Source organism: Micrasema longulum, unplaced genomic scaffold, assembly GCF_059751315.1.
Source record: "Micrasema longulum isolate JH-2025_06_02 unplaced genomic scaffold, ASM5975131v1 h1tg000113l, whole genome shotgun sequence".
Lineage (NCBI taxonomy): Eukaryota > Metazoa > Arthropoda > Insecta > Trichoptera > Brachycentridae > Micrasema > Micrasema longulum.
The window spans coordinates 262,046-276,734 of NW_028277319.1; the positions used below are offsets into that span (position 1 = coordinate 262,046).

A 14,689-nucleotide genomic window follows, 5' to 3' on the forward strand; every position below is an offset into this window, starting at 1 on the left:
ATACAGATTCTGTGTAAAATAGAACCAGAAACCTGGACTAGTGTTTTGACTTGATGGTTACTTTGAGGTATTAAATAATCTGGAAGAAGGAAATTTAGACCAGATAAGTCCGCTTCGTAGTTTAGTCGTTAGCGTGTGCCTACAGTGCTTGAGGTCCCGGGTTCGATAAAAATGTTTAAAAAAGAGTTTTATTTTGCAATATTTCACTATCGAAAAATATTAAGTATAGGGTAATATAACTTTAATAAATTAACAAGGGTCTATTAAATACTGCCGATTACTTTTTTCGATTTTTTTTTGTACTTATTAGAAGCAAATTTTTTTCAATGTGTAATTTTAAATTCGTGCGAAAACGGTTAATTGAATTGGCCACGTCCCTAATACGCCACGACTAAATGTTGACATTTGTTTGTGACCGTTTAAATTGAAAATAGAACGCCGTCAAAAAATTGTATAGGTTCAACCATGTCGCTTTTTGTGGAGACGTATTTTTTAGCCATTAAAAAAAAAGAATAAAACTCATTTCCATAATATCCCTATTGATTTTGAAAATACAATTAATTTTTTTAAATACATTTCACATATTATTATCGGTGTTCGAAATGTGATATTCCCCTAGTAAAAAACCTTTAAAACATTTTTTATTTTGTTAATTTCCCCGATATCTTTTCTTGTGAAAAAAAAGCGGTGGGATATATACAAAGATGATTTGAGGCAACAATTGTTGTAAAACCTCCTCTTGGGATGTTTCTAGTATTGTCTTTATAACTTGCATTTTTTTTAGAATATAATGTACCCAAATATTTCATTTTGAGGGTGAAGCGTAAATAACTCGCCATTAGAAAATGGGTAAGTGAAAACTTATTGTTACACTCGCGAGATAGAGGATTAAAAACATGTAATTTGAGGACAAGTAGTAAATCCGGATTATGCAGTTGTGGGTTATTCGCTACAGACATAAAAACGTCAGTCAGCAAGGGATTTATATATGCTAATATTTACTAAAATCGTATATCTTCGAACACAGGGCGACTCCCGACGTCCCTTTCTACTTGCACACGGCGACCCACTCCTCGCGCTCGCACGTGTCGCACTCCACGCGGCAGCACCAGCGGAAGCGGCAGCGGCAGCGCTGCGAGCGGCGCGCGCGCAGCAGGTCGTGCCCGCGGCCGCAGCACAGCGCGGCGCACGATCCGGGCGCGCTGCGCGAGCGCGCGCAGCGGCGGCCCGCCGTGCCGGCCACCTCCAGCGCCGGCTCGCGCTCGCAGTAGCTGGGGCTGCGCTCGTAGTACAGCAGCTCGGCGGACTGGTCGCGCCACTTCTTGGGCGGAAGCCACTGCGATTGAAAAACAGTTTCGATCAAGATAGTACAGTACATTTTATCTTCCAACTGTATATATATATATATATATTTTTTTAAAATAAAAACCTTTATTAGCATAAAAAACAATACATACAATAAAAAAATTGAGGTTGAGGTTGAACTTGCCAAAAAAGAGTCTGGCTCTTGTGTTTGGCAAGTTTAAAAAATAATATTAAAAAGAAACAAAAATGCATAACAAAATAAAAAAATAAATAATAAAAAAAAACAATTTAAAAAATGAAGAAAATGTAACACTTATAAAAAAAAAACACAAAATCAATAATTTGATATATATGGGCACAAATGCATACATCTTTATTTTCCAAATAACAAAAAACAAAAAAAAACTTTTATTTCTTTATTATTGTAATATTTTTATTTTTTTTTACTTGTGGAATGATGCGGAATGGCTTTTTAGCGATACTCTTTTCTTCTTCTTTTTTTGACATTGTATTAAGTAATGTATAGAAAACTATAATTGACCTATAACTTTGGTTTATTTGTAAATATTAATTTTTTGGTAATAATGGCTGTTGTTTTCTTTTAATAAATAAAATAAAATACGGTTAATGTTAATTATGTCAGGAAGCTTTTCTTTAATTAATCCTTAATTTTTTTGAAAAGCTTCCGCCCTATATAGGAATAATAATGTTTGGCAGAGCTAAATTATTATTATTAAAAAGGAATTTTTACACATAAGGTTTTTTTTTTTAAATGTCTGACCATTAGAATATTCTGTCTTTTGCTTGTGGTAACGCGATGTTACATCATCGCGCACAAACGGATTATTCACATTCGCAAAATTTTTTAAGAGTTTTTAAAAAAATGTGTACTCCCATTAATTTTTCATCTAATTATTTGGTTGGAGGAAATTGTTATTCTGTATAAGAAGTTAAATGAATAAACCTGTAAAATAGATAATATAATAACATACATAACACAGAAATAATATCAAATATAAAATTTTACTATATATTATAGAAAAATAAAACGCAGTAAATATCACCTTCCACATACCGTCACAAGTAGTATTTAAAACAACAATTTCACGTCGACAAGGAATAAAATCTGGAACGTAGAAAAAAAAAGAAGCAAGAATGACGCTGCCATTGGTGTATCAATACAGTGCCCTATGCACCATCCATTGATGATAAGGGAGTGATAATAAACTTGGGGTCCTACCCTATCGCTCCAGTGGGACTCTATACGCCCCCGGCCCCTGGAGCTGCCGGGCCGTCCGCGCCGCCCGTTGGTGCGGCCAACGAGCAGAGCACAGCGCGCCGCGAGACGGCCGGCGCACACGCGGCCCACGGGGGCGTAAGGCGGGCGCGGCACGCCAACACGTGCGTATCTGGCACGACCCCGACATGCCGTGGCACTTGCACCGCACTTCCATGTTGTTTGCCACTGCCTAGAGAAAAAGACACATAATTAATAATTTCCTGAACATCGGGCAATACGCAAGACCGACACAATCAATTAATTCATTAAAAATTGTAAAAGAACATCGCGACATTTCCCTATTAGAGTAGGTATGGTAATATCATAATCTAGGGAGACATGGGAAATGTGTCACATTAAATAAATTTAAGTTAGGAGTGGTGTTCTAAACTCATAAACGCGCGTAGAAAACGCATTTTTAACGCGTATTTACGTACTAAATACACGCTAACAGAGCGATCTCTTTGCGCGCAATCCCGTTCAGAATACCAGCCCTGGGATGATATTCCAAACGCTCTCGCGTCCGTAAAAAACATTTTTATCTCGCGTATTTACCTACAAAATAAAATAAAAATAAAAGCTAGCTTATTGAAGGGGTGCCATTGCTACGGGCACACATCGACTCTGAGGATCCTTGGCAGAAGTGAAAAGAATCCGACATTGGTTTAGATATAAAAGAAACCCAATACCACACTTGAAATTTACATTTAAAAATCATAAACTTTTCTAATAACACATTTTTAAAATATACATTTAATCATGATATTCATAACCACTAAACACGAAACTCAAAAAATCTTTTTGTATCTAAATTCGCTCAACGAAATTCGGAAAAAAGTCTCTGGAAAATATTGGTCGCTCCCAACTCAATAAACTGCCCAATGAACAAAAAAACGAAAAGTGTAAAGTGTAGCAATTATTTTTTTTTACTTGAATCTTTATGACAGCGGTAGTTTAAAACATAATTTCTATAAATAGTGTACAATCGGTTTCAAATATGTTTCTTACTACTTATATTAAATTGTATGAACTGATATTACATATTGTCACAAATGTTTTCTTTTGATGTACCGTCTATAATTAGTTTTTTTTATAACTCTTGGGAGTAAAATATGTTATTCATGGATATGTTTTTGTAACAATAACCGTTAAAACATCATGTATAAAATCATTTTTTAGTAGTCTAGGCTTAAAATTATTCTTGAAATTTCTATCAATCATAAGAAATTCATTATATTTATGTACATAAAAGGTAAAAGTAAAATGGGTGGTCTCATTCGCCCAAACCAATATTGAATGAATTGCTCCACAAATGTATAGCTTAAATTATGTTTTTGTTTTTTCATTGTGCGTTTTGTAATATACATAATATAGATTTAAATAACTTATTTATAAACATAAATACGTAGTGTTGGAAACTGTATGAACATTTTGTTAATTATCTCTGTTTATTAAGTCTTTTTTGTTTATTTTTAAATGTAAAAAAATAAATAAAACACTGTAAAGTGTCCTCGGCACGAGTAAAGTCACATTATTTTTAATATTGACCATCGTTTATAATGGAAATAAATATGAATAAATAAATATACACATTCAAGTATACAATATCCAGTTTTGGTAGTTAATTAAATGACGTTTGTATAATTTATTAATATTGAATAAAAGTTAGCACAAACGCAAATTTAAGTGCGTACAACTCAAACAATTCTCAATGACGTCAATCACTAATGAACGTCATTCACCATCATCACACAACTTACTCGTACAAGATACAAGGAACTTCCTCTTGTTCAATAACGAATTTTGATTCCGACAACGTCCTTTTGAGCCGCTCAAAGAGAGCCCATTAAAAACATCATTAGGTCTACCGGGCGGGCGCGACACGGGAGAGGCCGAGGGAGGCCGAGGGAGGCCGAGGGAGGCCCGGAAGATGATGGATGCCTCGACACTTACGAATAAGAGCGAGGACATTACATCCGAAGAACATTTGTTTAGAGTACGGATAAATATTAGGATGGGTCGCTATGGACGAAATTTGAGGCCGCCGTGATTTATCGAGAAGGAACGTGCTGGCTGATTCGGCACGATTAATCTATCTTCATTGTATGGCCACACTCGTCGAGAGGCGTGAAGCCAATTACATCATAATGTATCAGCATTGGTAAGCAGAGATTTGACAGTACTAATTTTACATTCATTTATTCACGAGGCTTCTGAAAATACTTTTTTACATCCTCACGTTTTACCACATTGGTATAATACGATATGCTAAAAAGTAAGTATTAAGTAATAAAAGAATGATCTCTCAAAAAAAATAAAATCCTTTTTCTAGAAAACGGAAGAAAGAAGTAGTATATTAATTATAGTTGTCCTTTTAGTTTAATTTTCATAAATAGTACACAAAAATAAAATATTGTAATTTATGCATTGTGTAATATCTAATTTCACATTATCAATTATATGTATTATTAATTCTTCAATCTGCTGATTTTTGTAAATAAAAAAATAAAAATCGTTTATAATTTATCGATTTACCAAACCTTAATTTAAATTTGAAAGTTCTCACTCACTAATGCTACCAACATGGTCACATATGTATTTTTATAGAGGTTGTCAGAGAGAATTTAATTCCACATGCTTATATCTTTATTCTTTACAAAGTATTCCTTAGTTCCTCTACCCATATTTCCATTCAAGTTACGATGTGTTAAACAATTTCTCTATCATCCATATGTTCCATACCACCAAACCGTTTTCCCAAGTGATCGTTTCATTTAATTTGATTTTGTCTTCCGTAAATTTGTATTGCTTTTACGTGCTTATTAGAGCCAAAATATAAAGTGATTTTTTAATTTGTCAATGTTTTAGTTTATTTAATCTTTACATTTTTAAAACTCTTTGGACTTTTTATCCATTAACTCTTGTGTGGCCATGATGTAACACGAGTCTACATCGGACAACAGACTAAATATATCTCTCTTATTTATTTGAATTATGGAATCGTATTTTTGTAATCTTCAAACGGACATTTTTACATTTGATTTGAAAAGTAAAATTTGTACAAACATGCTGGATTTTAATACAAAAAATATTATCCTTGCTATGCGGAAAATAATTATACGAATGAATGTGATTCTTATACCACAATAAATTTGTTTTACTGTGTAAGAAAGAGCACGGGAATAGATTTTATAACAAAGAAGATAGAGATGCTGTTCTATGGTCGGTGTTTGTGTGAAAGGGACAAAAACAAAATAATAAATTCGTTCAATCAGCAGGTTGTTGACAGTAGACGGGAGTGCACGCTAGTTATATGACCAGCGTATTTATGGTTTTTAATTTATTTTGCTGTAACAGGCCTTAAGTATACTATAATTTTTATAAATTATGAAAAAGGAATATTTGACAGCATATCTTCATGTTTTTTTCTTTTTAAAATGGCTCAACTTCAGAATATTCCGTCTTTTGCTTGTGGTAACACGACGTTACATCACCGCGTGTAAAGGAATTTTGTTGTTCATCTTTCATATTTTGCATGATATGCATGTTGCTGTATTCCAGGAGTAATGTCATAAATAATATTATCAAATGCATTACATAATGCGAGTTTTTGTGCGTAAGGTTTCAAGTTTCAAGATAAATAATATATTAATTTTAAGAAGCTTATAAATATTCATGTTTCTGAATTACGAGTCCCTTCGATTTAATTTTAAACCTTAAAACTGCGGAGTTAGGAATATTTATTTTCTGAGTAGATTGCAGACTTGAAAATTTTAATAAATTTTAAAGTTAAAATGATTTAAAATGAACATATTTTAGTAATTATCGGAAAGAAAATTAGTTCTTATGTGGAACGTTTTGCGTAAGATGCGCTGATATTTTCATTTTTAATTTAAAAATGCAAAATTGGACAATCCTATACATTAAATACTAGTTAACGTATTAACACATATTAATGTGATTGTTAAAGTAATGATATAAAATCAAATTTATTAATCATAGGAAATTTCAAAAAAATTACACATATGTATATAAAATAATTCTCCAGCATAAAGTTAGAGGTTTTAGTGGTATAATGACGAAAACGCTTGCTTCTCACACGGGGAGGGAGGGTTCCTGGTTCGATTTTTTCAATCTCGAATATTGTGCTATAATCTAACCCATGTATGACTTCTGGCCTATAATAGTTAAAAAACTTACTAATAGGAAGTTTTTATCTCATTTGAAATAATAATTTAAAATATGTACTATAAATTATTTTTTAAAATAAAAACCTTTATTAGCGTAAAAAAACAAAACACGCAGTAAAAAATGGAACAATTAAGGGTGAACTTGCCAAAAAAGAGACTGGTTCTTGTGTTTGGCAAGTTAACAAAATATTATAAAAAATAAACAAAAAAATGCAAAACAACATAATACAATAAATAAAAAATTAAATAATTGTAAAAAATTGAGAAATCTTAATACAAATAACAAGTACAAAAAACAAATAAAAACACCAAATTTATAAATTATAAATTTACTCAATTGTACAATTTTTGTTACTATATGGTATTGTTGGGTGGGGTGGTTCATACGCCAATATATTTAACCCTCTTAAAATAGGACAAAGATTAATTATTAAAGTAATTCTAAAGAAACCCTCAACATTCAATACGGAAAGTCTATTTAAAATATGTAAGGTTCATACAGTAGACACTCTTTATAAAATAAATTCTATCATACAAATATATAAAAAAGAAAAAATAGAAGAATTTTAAATAAATAAGTCACTCAGATACCAACATAATATTAAAATTTCTAAATTCCACACAAGTCATGGTCAAAATAGCTTTGTCTTCAGAGGTGAAAAAAAAAAAATCTTCCCAATGAACTTAAAACTATTAAAAATAATATATCAATAAATAAATTTTAAACTTAAAAACTACATTAAATTTTAATAAGTATGAATGTATTATTGTTTTATGTTTTCTCTTTATATTTCCTATGTTTTTATTTTTTTCTCATGTACTCGTATTAAAAATTATATAAACTCTTGTAATAAACAATAAACAACTACAACAGTGTAAGCCACTCTCCAAGCACAAGAGTTAGTCTCTTTTTTGGAGAGTTACAGTGATAACATTTACTAGATGTGTAAAAGTAGATATGTATAGATTAAAAAAAACATGTACCTTTTATGAAATTTATGAATAAAAAAATATTGTCACAAAAAAGTAAAATATCAAATTATGAAAACGCATTTCAAATAAATCAATTAAAAAAGGTATAATACCGTATGCTTTGAGATTCACGATGATCTAGGTATAATCATAACAATTATTTTTAATAACCCTTATTGAAGCGCTCACGTTCACACGATGAAGTATATTTATGCATATTTAGGGTTCATAAAATGTTTTAATAAAGGACGTGAAACGTATTGAAAGGGGTCAAAACGAATGAACATTCTACCTCTGACCACATAGTGTGGGTGGTCTGGACCCATCAGGCGGGTGTTGGAATAATTAGTGCGGGGAGGACCCAAGCGAGGCTCCGTCACGCTCCGAGCCACTGCAACAGCCACGGCCGACCCACTAAATAATACACACAAGACGATCAACACACGACGTGATTTACAGGTGAGAAAGGTGAACTTACAAATTACAGTAATGCACTCGAAAGCTGTAATTTACGTGATGCGGCTGTCTGTGCTTTACCGTGAAATGAGGACATTGGAGCCTACTAATATAAATGCATTTAAAATAAAACTTTTTGCAAACAATTTGAGTATTGTTATTTTGTTTATTGAGTGTTTGTATCAAGAGTTTAATTCTTTTATACATATAGTACCCTTTTTTTATATTTCATGGGTGACAGAGACTAGTTCTTGGTAGACAGTTTCTAAATAAAAATCTACTTTTTCTATCTTCCTCTTCCTATGTTATCCTTATCCAAATCCTAATCTTTCTTTATCCCTTATTGTTATTTTTAGAGGTGGGGGCTCCTGACGTCACTGCGACCTGTGAAGATCTATTGTGATGGGTCCCCGTGAATAGTTCTCGCCTTCCAAGCCCAGGTCTATAAAGACCCCGGCTACTGTGTGGAAGGAGAGAGTTTTTTTGCTTATATTTTGCTTAATCTCCACCTCCAAGCCCAGATCCGTAAAGTATCTGGCTATTAAATAGGGAGCGAGCTTTTTAATAAAGTCAGGTTTAACCAGTGGTCCCCTGAGGATGAGGCTTTTTTGTGATGCAAAGCATCACACTCCCATAGAATGTGTTAAGGTGTTTTCCTCATCTGCGCTGCAGAACCTTCCTTATCCATAACATCCCCCCTAACGTCATGGAAACGTAATTATTATTTTCATATCATTGAAAATTGTGTTAATTCGTTAAATTTTTATTTTTTTCGTTTTAGTTTTCTTACATCCAAAAATAAAATAATAACGTTACATACAATATCTTTTGTATTTAAAAAAAATGCTTTCAAATGCGTTTACTCTTTTTAAATATTTAGAATTTTTTCACTTAATTTTTGCGTTCCATCAACATGTTTTTATTTATTTTTTGTATTTGAAAATTGTTGTATTAACTGTTAGTATTAATTTATTCTTAAATTTCCATTTACGTATAATTTTTCTCCCAACAGTGCCTAAGTGATAAACGTAATATTAATTACTTTTATCTAGGCTATGCTGACAGAATGTATTATTATTATTATTTTCTTTATTTGTTTATTTTTCCATACAAATATTTACGTAGAATTTCAATTACAAAAATACACTTTAAAAATATTTCCAGACATTGAAAAATTATTAATTTAAATATTATAGCTGGATATGAAGCTGACAGTAGCTTGTTACTTGACCTAATGTCTGCACAGTAGTTAAATGTGTAAGCCGTACTAATAATATAATGTTGTTTTCTTTTTCTTTCTTTTTTATTTTTTTCTCTCTCTTACTATTATATATGTATATATATCTGTGTGGATTTAAATGTGAATTTGTAATATTTTATATGTATTTTATATATATATTTTTTAGACACTATAAGTAAAATATATTAAATCATGTAAATGAATGCCTCGACACGGGTTGTGCCCAGTGAAGTATCCATATTTAAAAAAAAGTTTTATGTTAAACGTGAAATAATAAATAAATAAATAAAATACATGTGATGTGCCATTTAAGTACTCGGGGTCTTGTATTTGAAAGAAACGAATAATAAAAATAACCATTAAATCACTTTTATTTAGCGTAGTTTTATCTTACAAATTCGTATAGATCACTAAAAATGCTGCCAGTTCAAGTGACATTGTGGTTCAGCATAATTTTTGAATAGAATAATTGTAATATTTAAAAAATGTATCAATCTCATAATCATAACATTCGCTTTACATACGAGTATAATGATGGTGAAGGCGATCTTTAAATTTTGTAAAAAATATGGTATTGCAGTACTATTTTTTTAAATTTAATTGTACTTTATATTTTTAATTTAACTCAAACTGATTTTCAGATGTAAGATGTTATAAGTGTAAAAAATAAGGAAGTAGCTTAGAGTTTTTGTATTAATGGAGTACAAAATAATGCGTTCTTTTATAAATTCACGTAAATAATATGTTTTGATGCAATATTTATTTATAAACGAATGAAATACAATTCTTACTGTTTTTAACCTTGACTGTTATTTTGTAGATGTAAAGATATTGATTTTTAAAAAGGATTACTTTTATATATTTAAATCTCCACCAGAAAGCCAAAAAAAGAAGGTTGGTGCGATTTTTATATTTACCGAATTAATCGGACCATATTTTGACATTTTTACTCTGAAAATTCATCCAAAAATTGAGGTGCGTCTTATGGTCCGAGGCGTCTTATCGTCTGCAAAATACGGTGCTCATGTTTTTGATTTTGTATCATTATCTTACGCCTATGCTGATTATAAATTTCAATGAAAATAATTTCATTTAGATTGCGAAGGTTTTATGCAAAAGCATTTACTAGGTTAAGTAAATTGATAGATCAGTTTCGGAATAATTCATAACAAAATAGCTATTTGGATGTTGACGGAAAATGTTTGATTTTTTTTATTTTTAGAAAGAAATATTAGCGCTCTTATAATTTGCCCAAATATTTCAATTTTCAACGAGTTGTAAATAACTCACTATTAGAAAATGGAAATCAAGTTGGGGTAGAGGGGGGCTCGAACCTCAGACCTCTGATCCGTGAGTCCGCAACGCTAGCCACGGGACCACAACCCGACAAAATTAATTCTATTAACATGAATACGTGATATAATTTTTTTTGTCTACAGTTTGCAAAATATTGGTATGTTTATCTTTTTATGGTCACATCTACAGTTCCAACAGTTCGGAAATTAAAATACGCACTAAATAATTATTTCGGAAAGGAATATTATTACTATTAATGTTATAATTGATTCTTCGAACCACCAAACAGACATCGTTAATTTGTGTGTGTTCATTGATTCGTAATAAATATAAGTACCTCACATATGGCAATTTAAATACGTCATATAGATAAAATAATTAAGTCAAACTAGACGGGATATGGTCTACCTTTTTTTTATTTCTCGGTAAAATGAATAGGAACGAAATTATAATTTAGCTGTTTTATAGCCGTAGACATATTATCAGTAGATAAACTGCGAATATTCCAACGCTATTTGTACAATTCATAAATTTAAATATCACTTAATCGCCATGCATAATATGTAATTATGTGGCCAATTACTTTGGCTACGTGTGACCTTTACAAAGTAACCTTTTGTGATCAGTTATTAGGCGTGTTAGTGAGGTTGTCAGTAATGCAAACTAAAATTTTTAAGTATTTCCGAGAAAATACCACGTAAGATCTAGACAACCCGAAATTAATATTGCGGAAAATTTATATTTATTAGTGACTTTCTAAGGAAACGTGAGCTGGTAATAGCAGGTATAATTCAAACGTTATTAGAAAACGTTTCCAGTGCTTTTACGTCCCTTTCACAGATGGCAGCATGCCATACTTTTCAAATAAAATTGGTTAAAATCAACCTATTATTATTTCTGCGAAAAAAGTACAATTTATATTGTAAGAAACACAAACAGAAGGTTCCGGGTTCGATTCCCGGTGAGAACACAAACATTCAATATGGTTTTTCTTAAGCCTGGGTGTTCTGTGCTGTAATTGGGCCTCCTATTGTGGTACAAAAGTACATATATGTATATATACAGTAAATTTAATATTGTAATAAATAGTTGACATTTATAGTATACTTAACTTTCAAAAATATTTTAATTGAGCAAAATTCCATGCGCATTTATTCATATAACTAAAAACGAGGCAGAATTAGAAATTTTGTTCTCTGTACAATTAATACATGAAAATTTAGCCAAGCTGACAAAAGATACAATTTTTACTTTTCTATGTAAAAAAGCACATTCGCTATTTAATAATAATAGATCTGATTTTGGTACCTACAAAAGATCTAAGAAAACAAAGGCACACACTTATAGTGTACCATATTCTGGTTTAATGGCGGACTTATAGTCACTGGTAATCTCTTACAGTCCAACAAAATGAAGTGAAAAGTTGTATTATAAATTAATTATGATACCCCGTGCGTACAATATTTACATTAAAATTTTTAAAAATATTTAGAATCATGAGGTAGGACACACATAAACACATTTTTATGTGTGCTTTGATAGTAACATAACATTTTTAATATAATTTATAAACTGTTTAACATATAATAAGTTTTAACATTTTTTTAAATTTATTTACTTCATAAAATATTCTATATTCAAAAGTCTCCTCACTAGGAAAACCTGTTCTAAGGAGGTTCTGAGGATTAAGTTTGAATTTTGTTTTTCATAAATGTTTTTTCTCATATTTTTTTTCTGGTTTAAAAAAAAATTGTTGAACTTTTTTTCTAATGGGAGTCGATTAGATTTTTTCCTTATCTCGTGTATCACAATCATGCTTTAATTGGTTTTGACATTTTTTCCGAAATTCTGTGTTTTCTTTAGAGTTTAGAGATTTGTACACAAATATCATGATATTCTAAAATATCATTTGTCTGTATGTTAGGATTTTTAACTCATTTATCATCAAATTTATATTTATTCCTTAATATTGTATGAACATTTATTAATTAAAAACTGTTTTTAACGCTTTTGTAAACCCTTTAGTATAATTGATTTCGCTTACTGTTTTTGGAAGTTTATTATATATTTTTGCGGCCATGCGTTTGGGCCCTCTTCAAACGAATGTTTTTTTGGTTAATGGAATTTTAAGTTTATATTTATTTTTGATGTTGTGAAAGTGACTTTTTCCTGCTTAAAAAAATAATGTGTTCTTAATTAAACAATAAGAAAAAGTTATATATTTATTTATTTAATTACGTACATAAGTTTATTGTACATTATTTGAGACATAAGTTCCAACTCCATGGGACAAAAAGTCCTGTGTTGAGTTGGGACAAGCAATTAGTTGACACAGGCACATGAGAGTATCACCAGAAATATAGGATGAGAAACATAGAAAATAATTTTTAAAATACAAATATATGGCACATCAAAATTGGCAAACAGTAAACTCAAACATTCGAAAACTCATCAAGGAGTTTCCTACTCAATAATATGGCTATGTTTATAAATTTAATCTTAAATAAAATGGCCTACCTATTCCCAGGTAATCAGAAATTACCAGCTTCCTTAAACAATTTTTTAACTGTAAAATCACCGTGGAAATTTGTAGAATTGCCTCAAAAAATAATACGGTATTTAAAAAATTAAAATACATATTATTTCATTTTTTTCATTTCATTTATTTATTCATATATATGTACATTACAAAATAAAATATCTTAATTCATACATATAGAAATAATTAGGTAAAATTAGGTATATATAAAAAAAACACATTAGTATACATAATATCTAAAAAATAATATGTTAAAAAAGTAAGAGAATCTTGTAACGAAAAACTCCCTCAGAGACGTGAAAAATGTCAATGTCCAAAGTGATATTGTTCAACATAGAGATAGCCCTTTCAACAGGCATAACCATGGGCAGGTTGGTCCTATATATAGGAATGTGAAACAGTCTATGTTGACGCTGTCTAAGGTAATTATCAGGAACATAAAAGCCAATGCTCCGCATAATTTCAGGGTTGTCAATAATACCGCGCAACAATCGAAAGAAGTGCGTTGTTAAATACACATTCCTTCTAGTCTTCAAACTGCCGTAACCAAGCATACCCTGGAGAAACTCAGTGGGATAAAGCCATTTTGAATTTTCGACGCGTCGTTTGTTTGCGCGAAATACAAAATGAGCGACATTTACTTATTTAAATTTATTCAACAGAGAAGGAAAACCTTTTTGCGAAGGGAATATGGAAGTCTAGGCATTTAGAGGGCTTACGACCGGTCATTGGCTGGTTAAGTGGCCACTTTCTACACTGTGTAACATTCACCATTCTGCCCATGTTTGAACATCCACATCTCCTCAACTCTTCCATCTGTTGACTTTGTGAAGTGAAAGAGCTGAAACCTTTATCACGTGGGTGAGATTCATCCGGCTGAACCAAATCATCTACTAGGCAACGCCTGAAAACAATTTTCCAATTTTTATACTTCTTCTTTTCTTACCAGGTAGTAATTCAACAATGTTTGAGTATGTCCAAATGCTTGCAGACTGGCTGGATTTCCTCCCTAGGGGTAATTCATGTTTAAATTTATTTTGAAAGAGAGGGAAAACATTTTCGAGAAGGGAATATGGAAGTCTAGGCATTTTTACAGGGCTTATGACTTGTCATTGGCTGGTTTGAGTGGCCCCTTTACACACTGTGTAACATTCACCATTCTGCCCATGTTTGAACATCATAAGCCCTGTAAATGCCTAGAATTCCATATTCCCTTCTCAAAATTTTTTTCCCTCTCTGTTGATTTTTTTTTTTAAATGAATAATTTCCTAGGGAGAAATCCAGTCAGTCTGCAAGCATTTAGACATACTCAAACATTGTTGAGTGACATTTACTTATATTAAGTTCCAGTAAATTTTGCTCACCAAACTGAAAAAGTCTGTCGAGATCTTCTTGCGTTTTTGTGCAGTCAG

The 14,689-nt window shown here is 31.3% G+C and overlaps 1 protein-coding gene across 1 annotated transcript in view; it reads right to left on the bottom strand.

Annotated features, from left to right (window-relative positions):
• Positions 1-89: 89 nt before the first annotated feature.
• LOC148284521 (protein Wnt-10a-like) overlaps positions 90-14,689 on the bottom strand; it is a 52,845-nt gene continuing 38,245 nt past the window's right edge. The window contains exons 4-5 of the mRNA XM_088238889.1: positions 2,565-2,774; positions 90-1,390 (exon numbers count right to left, since the gene is read on the bottom strand). Coding sequence (XP_088095015.1) covers positions 1,049-1,390; positions 2,565-2,774 — 552 coding nt within the window. The 3' untranslated portion in view covers positions 90-1,048. The remainder of the gene's footprint in view (positions 1,391-2,564; positions 2,775-14,689) is intronic.